Here is an 18,231-nt window from a genome sequence, read left to right as displayed (position 1 = left end):
ATGTTTCATTTGAACATGACAAGTGCTCTCTGTACCTCCCCCTCACTGCTGTTATCCTCTCTGCACTTTCACCATATGTCAGGTTTTTTTCTGTATAGCATGATTGATGTTTTTTTTTTCTTCTCACTGAATAGCAGTACCTTTAAAAAATAAATGAAGTGGGCAAGCAGAGTTTTCCCACAGATTCTCCGAAAGGTTACTGGGGAGAGAGAACCATCTCCTCTGATCAATTCTCCATATTGATGGTATGGATAAGAGGGGGAGCTGTCTAGCAAGCCTACATATTTTATTACACAGATATCCCCCACTATGATGAATCTCTAGTCTTGGATAGACTGCAGCTCCCGACCTCCATTTGAGGGAGATTACGTTCTCTGATTACAGTGTCGGCTGCCTTAGACCCCTAGATAAATCATAGATGGTACCCCAAAGCAAAGCTTTGGCTATCTATTACAGTAAATAATTTATTATTATAGACTGCTGAGTGCACATATGAAATGTGTTGGCAGACTGGAAGGAGTAGTAGAGAAAAAAATTTGAGTGCTGTAATGAAATTTCCAGAACTTTAAGATTTAAAAAGATGTGTGTTGTGTTCATTGGTGTGTCTGTGTGCTTAGAAAAAGAAGACAGAATGCAGTGAATAACAACTGCTTCTTTGGGAGAAAAAAAACAATGCCTCAGGAAAAAAGCTGTCAGACCCAGTTCCTATGGGTTGTTATTTTAGGAAACATGTTGCAAGTAAAAAGATCTCTTAAAAATACTTTTAAATGCATGATTTTCATGTTTTACTTGATGCTTTTGAGAGTAAATCAGAATGACACTTTAACCCTTTCTAGTGTTAATTGGTTTGAAAGAAAAATAATAATAAAATACGCATGTCAATTTAATGTGTTAATTTAATACAATTATTATATAAAAATAATGTGAAGCATGGGGTAAAAAGAAAAATATTGCATTTAACCCTTTACCCATGCAGTGCTACAGGCTGCTTGGCATTGCAAACCACACTTATAAAATGATTGTGGAGCCGTTCATGGATGCGTTCTTGGTAAAATAAACAGCTGAACGTAGCGCAATGAATCTAGTCTCGAAACACATTTATAACATAGCATCTTAAAAGTGTGTTGCTCATTGTGTGAGATGCTGAAAAAAACAATGTCCTAAGCCCTTTCAGTCTCCATCCGAGTCCACATTTTGGTGATGCAATGCTGCATAGACTATTAGGTAGTAGTCTGCTTTGGAGCCAACATCAATTTGGGTGGCTTTTCTTGGCCAATATTGATGTGTGATTCATTTAAGTTTTAATTTACAGCCCCACTTCAAACTGACTTGCAGTTGCCCGTGAAGAGCTTTTGTATTGTGCAGCCTCTCCAGAGAATGCAGTGAAAGCAATCAAATCTCTCTTTGCTCTCCTCAACAGGTGTCCATGAACTGTGACTATGTGTTTGTGAATGGAAAAGAGACGCGTGGCTCCATGAATGCTCGGGTGATTTTCAGCTATGAGCACCTGAGTGCTCCTCTTGAGCTCACAGTCTGGGTGCCCAAACTGCCCCTTAAAGTGGAGCTCTCAGACAACAGACTGAGCTTCATCAAGGGCTGGAGGGTGCCCATATTACCCGACCGCAGGTAAGACACATCAGTGATCTAAGCGTATGAAAATACTTGCACTCAGACTGCTTTTTATGCATATTGATTTCCCTGGTAGCACTTCTAATGCATGTTTTCTTTTATTTTGTTGCTTGTTTATTTCGATCCTACTAATACTTGTGGGTGTTATGAGGGTGATAAAACGGTGTTATAGTTTAATTAGTGGAGCTGTTAAAAGCTTTAAAGCTGGGTCATTAAGGGCTGTGTTAGTTACAATACGGCTATAGAGCTGATCCCGCATGAGACCCGAATGTCATTCTTCATACAGCCCATTTACTGTGATTTTGACAAATTGAAGCAGTGGTGTTGTCACACCGTGCACGGCAGAGTATCAGCACAGGCATTTTTCATGAGGAACCTCTCCAGAATGAATCATGATGGAAAATATTCTGGTAACTCACTAGTATCATTATTGCTCCCTTACAGAGGTCTTTCTTTTTTGATGTAAATCTGTAATTAAATTCATTCAAATGGGCCATTAAAATGGAAATATGATCTGATTCGGTTATGCTAATCCAATTTGGGAGCAAATCGTCAATCTACATCTAGCCTTCATGTAGGGCTGGTGGTGTGACGCATGTACCATGCAACGGAAGAAAAAAGTCAACCATTAGAAATTCAGCAGTAGAGATTTATCTTTGGCATTTTGGTTCCTAAGCAAAATTGGAACATTTAAAAATATCAGAACAAATAAAAATAATTTATTTAAAAAATCATTTATTCTCGTCAACTATACAGTTTGTGTGCACATGTGGGTAGCTGCTAGGATGCATTTAGCTCGCTAGATTAAATATAGATGTATGCAAAGTCTCTCAGTGCTGTGATATTTCAGCGTTTTTCCCTGTTTTATATGGACAACACACACACAATACAAGCATGCTGTTACATTTGCATTTGACCTCAATTTGAGTGCCTTAGATTTAGCTTCCTCCCAGGACCCGAGATCTCCAAGGCTTTGTTCACACATACAATCTCTGTGTGATCAGCTCAAAATCTGATTTGTTTTCCAGTTCCAATCTTTATCTCAGTGTCTGCACTGGCATTTTGCAAGTGAAGAAATCAGATCTGGTAAATGTATCTGGTTACTGTAGTAATGACTTAAGAGTCAGCATGACACCAAAAGACATAAGACAATAGCTGTCATTATGGAGGGAAAGAGAAGCTGGCAAAACTGAACATTTGGTCTCTGTTCATATTCATCCTGATATCACAGTGCTGAGCTATGGTTCATAAGACTTAACAAGGTACCAGCTAATCCTGATTAATCTCCTGATTTCTTTCAGTTCCTTTTTAAATTGAATAACTTTAAAAGAAAAATGTTCAGAAAATAAAGTGTGTAATCTCTGCAAGCTTATACATTTGTGTGGATGACACTAATAGCAGACTAGTCTGTTTTTTCACCTACAATATCATTTGTTTTTAAGAGACCCTAATAAAATTAAAGTGAACATGAAACGGAAATTGTGTAAAACACACACACATGTTGGTATATGTGGTTTACGGGAATTATCCATAGGCATAATGTTATTTATCCTGTACAAACTGTATCTTCTACCTAAACCTACCCCTCACACAAAACTTTCTGGGTTTTTTTAGATTTTCAAAAAATCTTGAACATTATAAATATTTACTGTCTCGCAATTAATTGCTGAATAAAAGTATTGATTTCTCTACAACAACAATAAAAGAAAAAAACTCCAACTTTTGAAAGGTAGTATTTATAAAATAAGCTAGGTCAGTTTTAATTTCATGCCGACTTTAATGAGAATGCTAAGAAATATCCAGTATACTATGAGTTAAAGAAACACATTTCTTGTTTGTGTGGATAAAGGCCATTGAAGCCTTACTGATGGATCTGTGGGGAAAGGAGAAAAGAAAGGAAACTGCGTGAGGCAACACAAGCATCAAAGGCATTTCTGTACTGTTTACACATTCATGCATATTCTGTGTATAAAACCACTCATTTGTTCACTTATTCATAGTGAATTTCACATGTAAGCATGTAAGCAGAAAGGAGCGAATTCAGACACAGCAGTTCAGCTCTGTTTTGTGTCTTGACGTTACTTACATTTTATTTTGAAATATGATTTAACCATTCACACTGAAACTTATTTTCATATGTTTGATTATGATCAAACAACTAACCAGATTCGAATACACCACAGAATCTGCTGCCTGTTTGAACAATCCCTTATTCTTATTTCCTTTCCCTCTTCCCTTCCTTTAGTTCTTTCCTCCTCTGCTCTGTCCATTTCATTCCACTACATTGCCCAATGTTGAGACGTGTCAGTGGGCAGGTTTCTTGCATTGGCCTTCTACACAGATTGATCGATATAGCTCACTAAACTGGTGAAACGATGTGTCTGCAAAACTGGACACTGATTTTTATTGGATGAGCGGGTACCCGTGCATGAAATCTCCAGTTCTCCCGACATTATAATGAGTTCAAGCAAAGCTCCACTTTTGAGGCGTGTTCTTCTGCTCTGAAACTCATATTAACCTGTATGAGGAGACAAGAGAGTGCAACTGTCTTCAAGAACACAGAGTGCTTCTACCTGCCAGGTTCAGCACTCTTCAACTGATGCAAGAGCCTCTTGTTTTTCACCTCCATGGCAACAGGAGCCTGTGTTTAACTCAGAAGAGAGCAAAGTGCTGATCAACAATTGCTTTCTACTTTCATGAGGCTTCTCCTTCTGCATTTGTGTGCCTGTCAATCTTTCGTCGTTGCTGAGAAGTAGCAGTGTGTCTCCTTACATGATAACGCAATGTTTTACATGCAGCTCAATTTAGGCTAATCGATGGGCAGGACATGCTTTGTCAGTCAGAGGCAGACAGCTGTCTCTACAACTCCAGTTATCTGATTAATTAGTTGTGTGTGTAGAATGGGTGAAGTGGCATTCAGCTTTGAAGATCCACCCAGCCCTTACCCTGCTTCCTCTCACTTACTTCACATGGTGTCATGCTGCTGAGGGAGCAGATGAGATAGATTGAATGTGATGGTATGTGTGAGGCATGCAAGAGTCACTGATGCAAAACCTCCTTGAAACAGGTCTCCAGATGATGCACTTTCTAATGCTGGAATTTCTAACAAACTTTGTGGGGGGAATTCACAAAAAATGGAACGTTGTTCAGCATGCATTGTCTATTATTTTAACACTCAGTGCACTTATGAAATGCAAATTAATTAGGTAATGAGACAAACATGGCAAAAAAATCTGTGCTAAACACATTTTCAGTCTTGGAAGCCGGTAAAGTACACTTTATAGCATCATCTTATCTGTGCAGTGTCTTATGCATCGTTTGGAGACCATTGGATGAATAACTCGCTATAGATCTATAGAAAATGTACACCAACACCTAATTTAAAAAACAAACAAAAACATTTATAGCTTTTTTAAATGTGCTTTGTGTTTTTATTTTGATTTTTTTGTTTGTTTGTTTTGTTTGTTTTGTTTTGCTTTGCTTTGCTTTGCTTTGCTTTGCTTTGTGCGTTGTGCTTTGATTTGATTTGATTTTGTTTTTTTGTTTTGTTTTGTTTTGTTTTGTTTTGTTTTGTTTTGTGCTTTGCTTTGCTTTACTTTATGCCATAATATTTTGGCCAGGTTCAAGACTGATGATTTTTGATCATCTCATCCTTTATATTGCTTACTCCACCTTATTCCAAAGGGGGAAAAATGGTTTCCTTATCATCTTTCATTAAAATGTAATAACTTGCTCCACCTCTGAAACAACTTTTCTTTTCAGCAATCTAATCATTTACAAACTTATGTTAAAGTGTTCTACAGAACAGTATTTTTTTTACACATGTGCACGTCGCCTTCTAAACTGAACTTTGAATTCTCTATTATACATGTTTACACACAAAAAAAAGTGGTTTCACATAGGATTATTTCTGTTTTTCCTAAAAGGCAAATTTCACTATATAAGTTACCATTTAAAGTTCACTAAACTTGAATGCAAACTTAAACAGTGAAAGACAAAAATTCTTAGCACATGCTGGTGTGCCTGTTCTTCCACATGATCATTCTTATGAATGGAAGTTAACTGAACATAAATTCTAGTGTGAATTTCTTATCTATAGTAACTCATAATGACCTCTCACCCATCTCCTCAGAACGGCCAGAGACAGCGATGATGATGATGAAGATGACCGTAAAGTGAGCAGAGGATGTACACTGCAGTACCAGAGAGCCCAGGTTAAGGTTCTGACCCAGTTCCACACAACCTCTAGTGAAGGCACAAACCAGATGATCACTATGCTGGGTCCTGACTGGCAAGTGGATGTGACAGAACTGGTGCAAGACTCTCTGAAGGTGGTGGATGCCAGGGTGGCTGAACTGGTGGACAGGACGGTACTCGTGGCCAACGAGCTTGGATCATCCACTCTGAAGGTAGAATACAAATAAGAACAGATCATATAAATACAAGATTGATGGATTAATGGGGGGATAGGTGTATGGATGAAAAATGTGTTTTGGTGAGCTCTCAATACCATATAACAATGCAACTATATAACCTACAATTAAATTTTGCTATATTACATTCTCTTCATCCAATATTACTGGACACTGGTCCTTACTCATGGTTTTATACCTGTCAAAACGTAATGCAAAGTGTCTTAGGGACAATTATTCAATCCCTTTTACAGTCTCATGTATTCAAGTACAAACTTTACTTTCACTGACTTCTCTGGTGTTATGCTTTGTACACTGGCAGGGGGACTTGTTTTATTTCATTTTTGTGTTTTATTTATTTTTTCTTTTGGTTTTTGTTTTGTTTTGTTTGCTGGAACTATAAATGGGTTTGAAGACTGATAATTTCTGCTCATCTCATCCTTTCTCTTTTATTTTGTGACAACAATTGCTCTTAGTCCAGAGTCAACATAGCTAACTGTTTTTAAATAGACAGATTCCTAATTATATAAATTTAGTTTACAGATAAAATCAATAATACAAATTTAAATTTAAAAATATAAAAATATTTAAAATTTCTTTTAATTGATCAAGTTAGCTCTGCTGCTTTTCTTTATCCTTTAATGTCTCTTTAGAAAGCTACTCATATGCATATTTAGTCCCAGTAGGCTATTCAGAAACTGGGATGTTTGGAAAGAGAATTATCTGTGTGGTATAAAACTTCAATGGTGTTAAATTGGGGGAATCATCCTTGAAAGTTTTCTCTCCATTGAATCAGCACACATCAGTTCATTGTGTCCAAACAGAGGGAGTTTTGACAGCTTGATCACACCTCTCCAAAAGTGTTGTCTGTTGTTTGGCTTCAGAAAGTGTCTGTTTTTCTCCATAAACAAATTTGAGCATAAAAAAAAAAGTTTGGTAATTAAACTAGGCGAAACGGCAAAGGTCATTAATAACTAATGGCCAATGTAGAATTGGAATGTTTTCACTGAATGTGAGCTGAAAATAAACGAAACTGAGCACAGAGCATAATTTCACCCTTACAAAAAAAATAAAAAGCAAAGACAAAAAGAAAGGTATGAATAATGTTGTCTTTGATCTTCATCTGCCACAGCGTACATCCTCCACCCGTCACTATGACCTAAGCACAAAGACGCACAACCTTTAAGCTTTGAACATCTCTCACGATACATTGTTTTGAGGATCTTATGAACAGCAGAAGGTATTCTTGACCCGTTCTTAGCATCGTGAGTCCATGTACGTATTTCCTATGACTTAATTGGCTTTCCAGGTCTACCAAGTACAGTAATTAGGTTTTGGGGGAATAGGCAGACCCTTTTTAGCCTTTGAACACATTCTATTCAAGCATCCAAAGCTCTGGTTATAATGCAAAAATCAAAAGCTGGTATATCAGCAAGTATAATAAAACTAATTGCAACCGCCTGGATACCAAACAAACGAGCCATTCTGGAAAGAATTTGTTTTTAGTTCCCCTTTTTCTATCTGTTATTCCTTTTCTTTCCTTCAAATGTGCTTTATCTTTGAAGCCTGCCTTGAACGCAGGAAATAAAAAAACAGGAACAAAACAGTTCAGTTCAATTATACATTCATCTGGTTTTCCCCCTGGTCTACATCCCCTTTCCAGCCGGAGGAAAGGAGATGGGATTGTATAGGACTGGATGGTCAATGAACTGTAACAGCCTGCTCCAAAACATTAGTGCATTGGGACACAAACAATGTGCATCTGGGACATATGGGTCGCAAGTCTAGGCTGGATCAGGAAAAGCCTGGGTTCAGCTCCCTGGCGCCCACCTCACTGTGTGCTTCAGCGAGAGAAAACTGCAAAATGGTTGGATGGGATTATTATGCCAAAAGATGGCTGAGAATGGCTTTATACAGGCGAAGTATAATCAACAGCATGGCTAGTTCGTAAACCTACATCAGCGTTGAGGGCTTTTAGCTGGAGATGGGTAATTTTGAAGAGGCAAGTAATAGCAGGTTGGATGAAAATGTTTGCTGCGGAGCTTGGAGATTTCTGAACACCATTAAAAGTCATTATGGACTTTATTGGGCTAAATTATCAAGAGAAAAATGAGCTTTGCTCCCTCCTGTGTGGTTAAGTGTAACTAGCTCTGCTGAGATTAAGCCAATTATATGAAGGTAATATTTTTGTTCTTTGTTTGGAATAGCTGTAATTGAAAAGAAAGATAATGAACTATAATTTTGACATATACGGATGGTGTCAAAGCAAAACGAACTTCAGTTTCTGTCAACATCTTTTAGTGTTCTTTACTAGTCATAATTCTTTAAACTTCTGTTTGTCATGGAGAGGCTGTAGAGTTGGCTCCTGGCAATGGTTCAGTCTGTTTTAAAATTCATCCAAGCTCTATGTACTTCTCCCTCTGATTATGTCTTTCTTGAGGCAAAAAACACTCCACGTAGGCTGACTTGTTCTTGTCTTGCAAAATGCAAATCTTCCTGAATTATGAAAAGTGAAAAACCATCCCTATATTGCAGCTTGTTTTATCTAACATGGTGCTTTGTGGCTCTTGGGATTGCCAGGGTCTCATGGTTCAGCAAAGACACACAGAAAAAAAAAGAGAATATCTGACCCTCCTAGTCGTGCCTCCCCACTTGACTTTTCACTTGGTAAGTCCCTGGTGACCTTTAACGGTGGTGGGAGGTGAAGAAACTGTGACATAATGGGTTTGAAGTGTCAGATGGAGGATTTATGTGGAAGCCGAGTGCTGGCGGTCCTCTGGAGAAAAGGTGTATTTTCCCATCCTTCCTTTACTCAGTGGTCTGTGTCTTGAATATGTGGGATTATCCACTAAATGTTTCTCTTTGTGTCTTCACTCCTCCCCATGCTTTATTCCATTTAGGCTGTCTTTCTTACTGTAAAAAGGCATCATGTTTTATTGGTTTCAGGTTGAATCTCCACTGGCAGTGGAGGCGGTGCTGGGTGAAACACAGTTCTCTGTGGTAGACGATAAAGTGTCCATAGTGGAGCTACGTGTTCATGCCATCTCGGGACTGGCACTTATTCTTCAACCAAGCCCTGGCAACAGCCATACCATGGTTGCCAAGGCAACTGGCCTGCAGACTCTCTCAGCTCTTAAGCAGGTATAGTTGATTGCTTCATTGTTTTTCATATCTTCTACAATAAATGACATGCCGTCTTGCTTTCTTGATGGTATTTTGTTAAATCCTCTGGTATATTCTTCACTCAGAACTTTTTTATGACAGTCTTAAGTTATGAATGAATGTTTAACCAGACTGAAGACTCCTTGAGGTTCTCAAGCAAATTTTTAGAACTTATTGTAGTGGTTTGTTTCTTGTGCAAGGCAGGTTTATTATCATTAACTAAAATGAAAATTAAACCATTAAACAAAATAAATACTTGAAATAAAACAAAGTAAATAAATTAAACTTGTTTTAATTCATAGTTGCCAAAAATTCTCTCTTTTTTTGTTTAGTTTAAGTATTAAAATAACTAAAACTACATAAACTAAAATAAATAAAATACAATATATAATAAAATACTATATTAACAAATACTATATAGACATTAAAAAAATACAAACACACAACAAAACAAAATTACTTAAAATTAATTAAAATTAAAGTGAAAACAAAAACTAAATAATAAATATTTAATAAATAAAATGTATTTTAAAACTTGAACAAAAACTATAGTATATCAGTACAACTGATACTAAAATAACACTGGTCTTTTTAATTCTAACATCTAATAAACTTGACCAAGATGGTCTTCCAGCTAATCAACACTAAAACCCACATAGAACCATCTATAAACCACGTATAAACCATGTAAAACCATCTTGAGTTTTTTGTTGTTTTTTGTTGTTTTTTTTTTTTTTTCATTTTAGCTGAATTTTCATTGTATCATCATTATGAATGAAGACCCATTGAAGATGGTCGTACAAAGTCGTATATTCTGATTTGAAACCCTAGAAATTATCACACTTGTTTTGGCTCAAGAAACACATTGAAGAAATTAATTTATAGGCTACACAACATACAAACTTGTATCTTTACATAATTGTCTAAATATGACAGTATCATTCATCATCATACCCTTTGCATCTGTGTACAGAAAAAAGCTCTAACCTTTGGACCCTTGCTCTAATTACGCAAGTGACATTTATGTGAAATTCCTCCTTGTTGCTCAGGATCATTCTGCTCATGAAGAGTTAAAGTCTGGCTGAGTTTAGCCTCATATTGATGATTCGAGTCTCCATGAAGGTTACACACCATCGGCAAATTAGCCTCAGTTCAGTCTTCCAGCCGCCCCTCACTGCTTTAATAAAGCCTTGTTTGGCATTCAGACATATTCAAATCTCCTTTAATATCAGAACACCAAATGAGCAGGCATCTTGCTTAATAAGAAGCCACCGCCACTTCTGTTCTCTGCCATTCTGGAGTGTCATCAGGGGAGCTTTGTGCGGTTGCTGTATAATCTTTTCAAAGCTTTAATTGGAGCACATTCGCTCGCATTTTCCAGCGAGGACCTCGTATGCTGCCGTGCTAATTTATACAATGTCTTGGGCAGGTCACGGAGCCCTGCCGCGAGTGCTTGGGGCCCTTTATCTTGCTCTGTACTTAGCCTGTGACCAACACCCAACATCAGACGAGGGTGGCTTGTTTTAATTCATGCATTAAAATCCAGCGGTTCTCCCCCGCTCTCTGCCTCACCACCTTTGGTTTTAATTAGCGTAATGTATCAGCCTAAGTGCTTGTGGAGACTGTGCTATAAACATCACTGATGACCCTCCTCCTCCTCCTCCTCCTCCTCCTCCTCCACTGCAGCCCTTCCATCATTTCAATCCTTCAGTGCACTTACCTTCTTCACCTCTGCAGTCACAAAATAACTGAAACTTTGTGACCATTTCTGCCTGCAGTTGCGTTCGATTTCCTGGTAACACTTTACAGTTCAATTTGATGGTGTTAGTTAATGCATTAGTTATCATGAACATTTAAGGACAACAATAGCATGTATTAGTCTTTGTTCAAAAGTATGGATATAATGTAAAAATTAGTTAAAAGTGTAGTGACACTTTAGTTTAGGGACCAATTCTTACTATTAACTAACTATTACCTACGGCTTTTGCCGTAGAAACTCCTAATTTGCTGCTTATTAATAGTTAGTTAAGGTAGTTGTTAAGTTTAGGTATGGGGACAGGATTAAGGGATCTAAATATGATCATGCAGAATAAGACATTAATATGTGCTTTATAAGTACTAATAAACAACCAATATGCTAGTAATATGCATGCCAATAAGCAACTAGTTAATAGTTAAAATAAATCCAAAAGTTCATTATAATTAAATTCTACCTATACATTACAATGTCAAGTTTAAGTTAAAATTAACCTAGATTTAAAAAGTTGAATTTTTTTTATGGGGTTAATTAATAAATATATTAGGTTACACTTTAGCTTGAGGGTCAGTTCTCACTATTAACTAACAATTAACTACAACTTTTGGTCCCACTTTATATTAAGTGGCCCTAATACCTGTGTGCTTACGTAGTAACTAGATGTGTACGTAGTATGTAACCACAGTGTAAGTACACATTGGTACATAGTGTCTACAGCTCTAATGTTTGTGTAACTACACATATGTAACAACCCACTGAATGGTGTGTGTAAGTACAAATGTGTAACAGGACATTGGTAACAACACTTTTTGGTAATGAAAGTACAAATGTGTAATAGGACTAACAGCACTTTTTGGTAAAGAAAGTGGTACACTTTATATTAGATTTACCACGTAATTACTCTGATGTTACACAGCAGCGGCCAGTAAGTTAGGCTTAGGGCTGGGCGATATGACGATATTATCGTATATCGATGATGTCTCGTAAGTATCGCGATGTCGATGTCAACAGTCAGGTAAATCTCCACCCCCTGGATCAAATGGTTCCAATTACTCTTATACATATTGTTGTTACAATATGTAGTTATATAATTCCTGTTACACAAGTACTTAGTGAAGTGGAAAAAAGTGTTGCTCCACCAACTCGAGATCCAACTCCTCCCACTTTACATATCCCTAAACCGGCCCCACTTTATATTAAGTGGCCTTAACTTTTAACAAAACTGAATTTTATGTGGCATTTAACATAGTTCTGAATTAGATTTTTTGTAACTTGAATATTTAACATTTGAAATTTAATACAATTGAATGTTTTATGGCAGTTTTTTTAATAGACATGTATTTTCAAACAGCGGACTTTTTGTTCTGAATTGTTAGACTGCAAATATCCAGTTTTTAAAAATAAAGCTTCAAGTTTTCAAGATGAAGAAGAAATTCGGAACATCAAATTCAATATTCAAAATTCAATACGCAGAAATTCAGTACGTACAGAAAGTAGGTCAGAGGTTATCCACAGGGAAGAGTAGATGATCTCTGAAAAGTCGAACGAAGCATTTACGGTGACCGGAGTGGACATGTTCAATTCACTTAGGCTAGTTTTGTCATGGCCACAACATATTAACTCGTGGAAACGTGGCCACGAGATCATTTTGTGGAGATAATCGTATGGAGATGATGACATCATTGGAATCGAATATGGTAGTGCTACCATATTTTGCAAATACTGTTAACGCCTGACAATTACGCCAATAAAGTTTTGACTTGTATTTACACCGGTATGTGATGATAAATAAATGTTTTTATTTACAAATGAAACTACGCGGATTTATATATAGGGCTATTTACAATAGTCTATTAATTAGCCGAAATAAATTCAACCTTTAAAATCTGCGCTTCCAGTAAAAATTCCCGTAAATCATAGCATAATCAAAGATTTATTGGCATGTCGGCAAAACTATTCAGAACGTTATGTAAAGAGATCGAATGAAGGGAAAATAACTCAAATACAAACAAATATAAAAATATAACCAATAATAATAACAACAATAATAATAATATACAAATATTACGGAAAAAGACGATCAGTTAACGGATTTACAAGACTGTGGGATGGACAAAAATGTTTTATCCATCTCTGATAATCCCAGGTTATATGATCATCACGCAGGTTGTTTACACATTAAACTCGTGGCCACAGGAAAAAAAATGTTGTTCCCTCAACATAAGAAGTCGTGGCAGAGTCCTGCACGGGTCCTGTCTGATAAACCCGCACCCGCAGTAATTGACAGACCACTCGACCCGTTATCTGACAGCAACACTATAATTCCGTAACCGACTTGAACCACACACGTATGCTCCTACATGAGGTAGACAAAACTTGTTTATTAAAACTTCTATTCAAATTGTGAATAGCAGGAAAGTAGGCTGTCCGTGCAGAGGCAGAGAACTTACACTTCGCGGCAGGCACCGCCAGAGATAAAAACATGTTTTATCTTTTTATCTTGTCTTTTTATCGACTTTAACCTATTACCGGGCAGATTATTAATTGTAACTATCGCAATGTCTGCCCCGAGACCAAACAAAACACTTCTACTACGAGAGAAAGCGGCAGCCGCGATTCCAGGATGTCATCATCTCCATACAATTATCTCCACAAAATGATCTCGTGGCCACGTTTCCACGAGTTAATATGTTGTGGCCATGACAAAACTAGCCTAAGTGAATTGAACATGTCCACTCCGGTCAACGTAAATGCTTCGTTCGACTTTTCGGAGATCATCTACTCTTCCCTGTGGATAACCTCTGACCTACTTTCTGTACGAACTGAATTTCTGCGTATTGAATTTTGAATATTGAATTTGATGTTCCGAATTTCTTCATCTTGAAAACTGTATTTTTAAAAACTGGATATTTGCAGTCTAACAATTCAGAACAAAAAGTCAGCTGTTTGAAAATACATGTCTATTAAAAAAAACTGCCATAAAAAATTCAGTTTTGTTAAATTTCAAATGTTAAATATTCAAGTTTAAAAAATCAAATTCAGAACTATGTTAAATGCCACATAAAATTCAGTTTTGTTAAATGACACTTGTCAATAATTCAAATTTACACAATTCAAATTCAAATAGTATTGTCATATTATAAGCTCCATATGTAAGAACACAGGTATTAGGGTCACTTAATATAAAGTGGGACCCAATATTTGCCTCAATAAACTCTTAATTACTGCTTATTAAAAATAAATCTGCATTGTTAATCATTTTGATCTTTTATTTTTTTTTAAATCACAAATATCTAACCTTTCATTGAACTAAAACAATTGAAAATGGGGGGAAATCTCATTATGAAATAAATGTTTTTTCTCAAATACACGTTGGACACATTTATTGGCACCCCTAGAAATTCTTATGTGTAAAATATCTGTGAAGTATATTTCCATTCATATTTACAATTTTGAGCATACCAGGGTAATTATGAACATTAAATTATCCAGCCATGGCTTCCTGTTTCACAGGAATATAAATAGGAGGGAAAACAAAGGCCAAATTCCCTTAATCATCCATCACAATGAGAAAGATAATTGAGCTTCACAAATTAGAAAGTGGCTTTAAGAAAAGAGCTAGAGCAGTGAAAATTCCCATTTCCATCATCAGGGCAATAATTAAGAATTTCCAATCAACAGAAAATGTTACAAATCTGCCTGGAAGAGGACGTGTGTCTATATCGTCCTAATGCAAGGTGAGGAGGAGCGTTTGAGTGGCTAAAGACTCTCCCAGGACCACAGCTGGAGAACTGCAGAAAATAGTTGAGTCTCAGGGCCAGAAAACCTTTAAAAAAAAAATCAAACAGCACCTACACCACATGTTGTTTGGGAGGGTTTCAAGAAAAAAAAAATAAAGAAAAGAAAATACTCTCATCCAAAAACAATCCCCAGCATATTCTGTTGTCAGACACAACTGGAACTTCAAATGGGACTGGCTTCTATGGTCAGATGTAACTAAAAAATGAGCTTTTTAGCAACAAACACTCAAGATAAAAAGTACCCCATGTGTACAATGAAATATACTGCTGTATTTTTAAAGTTGTGGGCCTATTTTTCTTCTGGAGGTCCTGGACATCTTGTTTAGATACATGGCATCTTTGATTCTATCAAATACCAACAGATAAAAAATCAAAAAGTGACTGACTCTGTTAGAAATCTTATAATGGGCCATGTTTGGATCTTCCAACCGGACAATAATCCAAAAACAAACCTTAAAAACAACACAAAAATGGGTCACTGGGCACAAAACCAAGCTTCTGCTATGGCCATTCCAGTCCTCTGACCTGAACCCTATAGAAAATGAGTGTGGTGAACTGAAGAGGAGAAGCACCATCATGGAGCTGGGAATCTGAAGGGTCTGGAGAGATTCTGGATGAAGGAATGGTCTCTGATCTCTTGTCAGGTGCTCTCTAACCTCATCAGGCATTATAGGAGAAAACTCAGAGCTGTTATTATGTGTTATTATGCCAAATGGAGGTTTCAAAAAGCATTGAATAAAAGGGTACTGTTAATTGTGTCCAATGTGTATTAGAGAAAAACATTTGTGTCATAATGATATTTCCCCCCATTTTAAATTCTCTCCCTCCAATGAAAGGTTAGATTTATGTGATTTTTTTAAAATAAAAGATCAAAATGATTAACAATGCAGATTTATTTTCACAGCCTTCTTTGATCATATTTACCAAGGGTGCCAATAATTCTGACCACGACTGTAGTTAGTAAGGTAGTTACGTTTAGGTATTGGGTAAGATTAAGGGATGTAGTATAGTATATTGATTATACAGAATAAGACGTTAATGTGTGTTTTATATGTACTAATAAACAGCCTATATACTAGTAATGTGCATGCAAATAAGCAAGTAGTTAATACGGGAATTGGTCCCAAATTAAAGTGTTATCTTATATTATTAGCTGTTAGTTCAAATATGTTGATAATATATCGAATTATGTTAATTTATCCAAACTAATTTGTAATTTAATAAAGTAATTTAAACAGTATCTATAAAGATGAATATTCACCTATATTAATAAATGCTGTCAATATTGTTCATGATTGCATTAATCTTAACAAATTGAAGCTTCTTACATAAAGTGTTACTGATTTTCTTGTTCTTTCTTTTAGATTTTAGATGCCCCTTTCCTTTGTCTCACCAGCAGCCTTAAATAATTGATTTTGCTGTATGCTGGTGTAAGCGATTATTCTGTTTCAAAGTTCCAAGTGTCTTGGATGCTTGAACATTTTACTTCTGTAGTTTGTTACATACAGTGAATACAAAATTACCTTCAAGATAGATCTCAAACACTTTTAACAGTTAGAAATTTAATGGCATATCCATGTAAAAGTTACTGTGTCATCTCCCAAAGACTGAAGCTTCAAGAATCAAGGGCCATTCGTGATTGATGCCATTTTATTTAGTGGCTAGAGTGATCTCGAAAGGTCCGTGAGGACAACATGTCATCTTCAATGTATTATTCAGATCATGCATATCAAAGACTCTCTTCATCTTGACAAGCAGCGTTGACAGAGCCTGAGCCCGAATGTCAGAACAACCTTGAAGTTAGTGACACGACAGAAGAGTTTTTTTTACAGCCTCACAACAGGCCATTGCTGACTGGAGGCAGATAAATACTTCTCTTCCTGAATATAAAAGCAAAGCAACACTTCATTTCTGACTAAAAGCACTCTGGCAGAGTGGTTTCATTTTGTCTGCCTGCCTACAGGTGTAAGGTGTTGTGCTGTTCCTTTAGCAGAGAGCCAAGCAGGAAGGCAACTGTCAAGCTTAGGCTTGTTATGAGGTGACAAGAACACAAGCATCGTGCCAGTTCTATTTCCCCTCAGCCTGTGTTTCTAACAGTCAAAGCATGCAAGCCCTTCTGATGTTAGCTGCATGTTGCTTGCTTAAGACAGTCTTGTATGGACCAGTAAACTCAAGATAATGAGTATTTCAAGGTTTTTTGAAAGTCAAGAGATGAAGATGGTAACACTTACAGTATTGATAATCTCTTTGTTGTAAAGAGTTTGTAAAGGGAATTTTCCCTGAACAAACTCCTAACTTGCTGCTTAATAATAGTTATTGAGGTAGTTGTTAAGTTAAGGTATAGGGTTGAATTAAGAGATCTAAAATATGGTCATGCAGAATAAAGCATTAATATGTGCTTTATAAGTACTGATAAACAGCTAATATGCTAGCAATATACTTCTAATAAGCAACTGGTTAATAGTGAGAATGGGTCCTTAAGTTAAAGTGTTACCGAAAGTTGTAAAACATTTTAGCATTCGAAACCGTGTGCTATGCTAACGCTAGCTCTGATGTTGCATTAAGGATCCCCTTAATGCAACATCCGAGCTAGCGTTGGCATAGCACACCTGGAGCTAGAGGTCTGCATTCCCAATATTAAATTCCCAAATAAAACGTGGTAGCAATCGGTTGTCGCAGTCTACAGCGGGTGTGCCCAGGAGGGCCACCAGATGACTGTGTTCTGTGAGCACATGGCTTGTGTTGTGTTTGTCTGTCGCCATGTGCTCTCTCCTGTCTTATTGTCTTGCCCCTCCCATCTTGTTACCTCGTTATAGTTTAAGTTGATCCACCTGTGTCTCCCTCGTTAGCCTCCTCGTTTGGTTCCCATTTATTCTCCTTGTGTCTGTCATCCTGTGCTGATCCGTCATTTCTCATTGTGTGTGTTTCGTGTCTGCATGTGGTGCAGCTTTAGGCCTGCCTGTCTGTTTTTCCCCTTCGGGGTGGTTTGAGTTTGTTTTTGTTTCATTTTTATTATCAAAATAAATAACCATTTCTCCTGCAATTGAGTCCTCGCTTCATCTCCCCGCACGCACCGTGACATCGGTAACGGGTGTAATTTGAACGGGAGCGGGCGGTCTAACAAAATCCTGTTCCCGACGTCCATTCAGAACAGCATATCTGCGCTTTATTCTTATTGACCACCGGTACAGCTTGCACTCGGACTGTTATGCACGCGCTGCACGCATGCTTTCTGCGTCACACGTTTTAATTGTGGGGTCTGTGCATAATGATGCTCAGAGCAGGCTGTACCGGTGGTAAATATACGGCCCTCAGACAGAACAGGCAGGTTGTCGATGACAGAGCAGAATAAGGATGGAGCAAAGTGTGGATGCGCTGTCCTTGAAGGACGTTCAACTCGGTTTTGTTTATATTTTGCTTAGCCTATCATTTTAAATGACAGATGTCGTATTTATTTATTTTTCTCTGCGAC

General features: G+C 37.1%; 1 protein-coding gene across 1 annotated transcript in view; it reads left to right on the top strand.

Annotated features, from left to right (window-relative positions):
* tmem132e (transmembrane protein 132E) overlaps positions 1 to 18,231 on the top strand; it is a 362,066-nt gene that overhangs the window by 330,578 nt on the left and 13,257 nt on the right. The window contains exons 7-9 of the mRNA XM_016514348.1: positions 1,421 to 1,626; positions 5,762 to 6,038; positions 8,988 to 9,182. Of these exons, the coding sequence (XP_016369834.1) occupies positions 1,421 to 1,626; positions 5,762 to 6,038; positions 8,988 to 9,182 (678 nt within the window). The remainder of the gene's footprint in view (positions 1 to 1,420; positions 1,627 to 5,761; positions 6,039 to 8,987; positions 9,183 to 18,231) is intronic.

The sequence above is a fragment of the Sinocyclocheilus rhinocerous genome, unplaced genomic scaffold (assembly GCF_001515625.1).
Source record: "Sinocyclocheilus rhinocerous isolate Xijiao unplaced genomic scaffold, SAMN03320098_v1.1 scaffold896, whole genome shotgun sequence".
NCBI lineage: Eukaryota > Metazoa > Chordata > Actinopteri > Cypriniformes > Cyprinidae > Sinocyclocheilus > Sinocyclocheilus rhinocerous.
The sequence above is the reverse complement of the archived record's forward strand: the minus strand, read 5'-3'. Positions and strand labels throughout refer to the sequence as shown.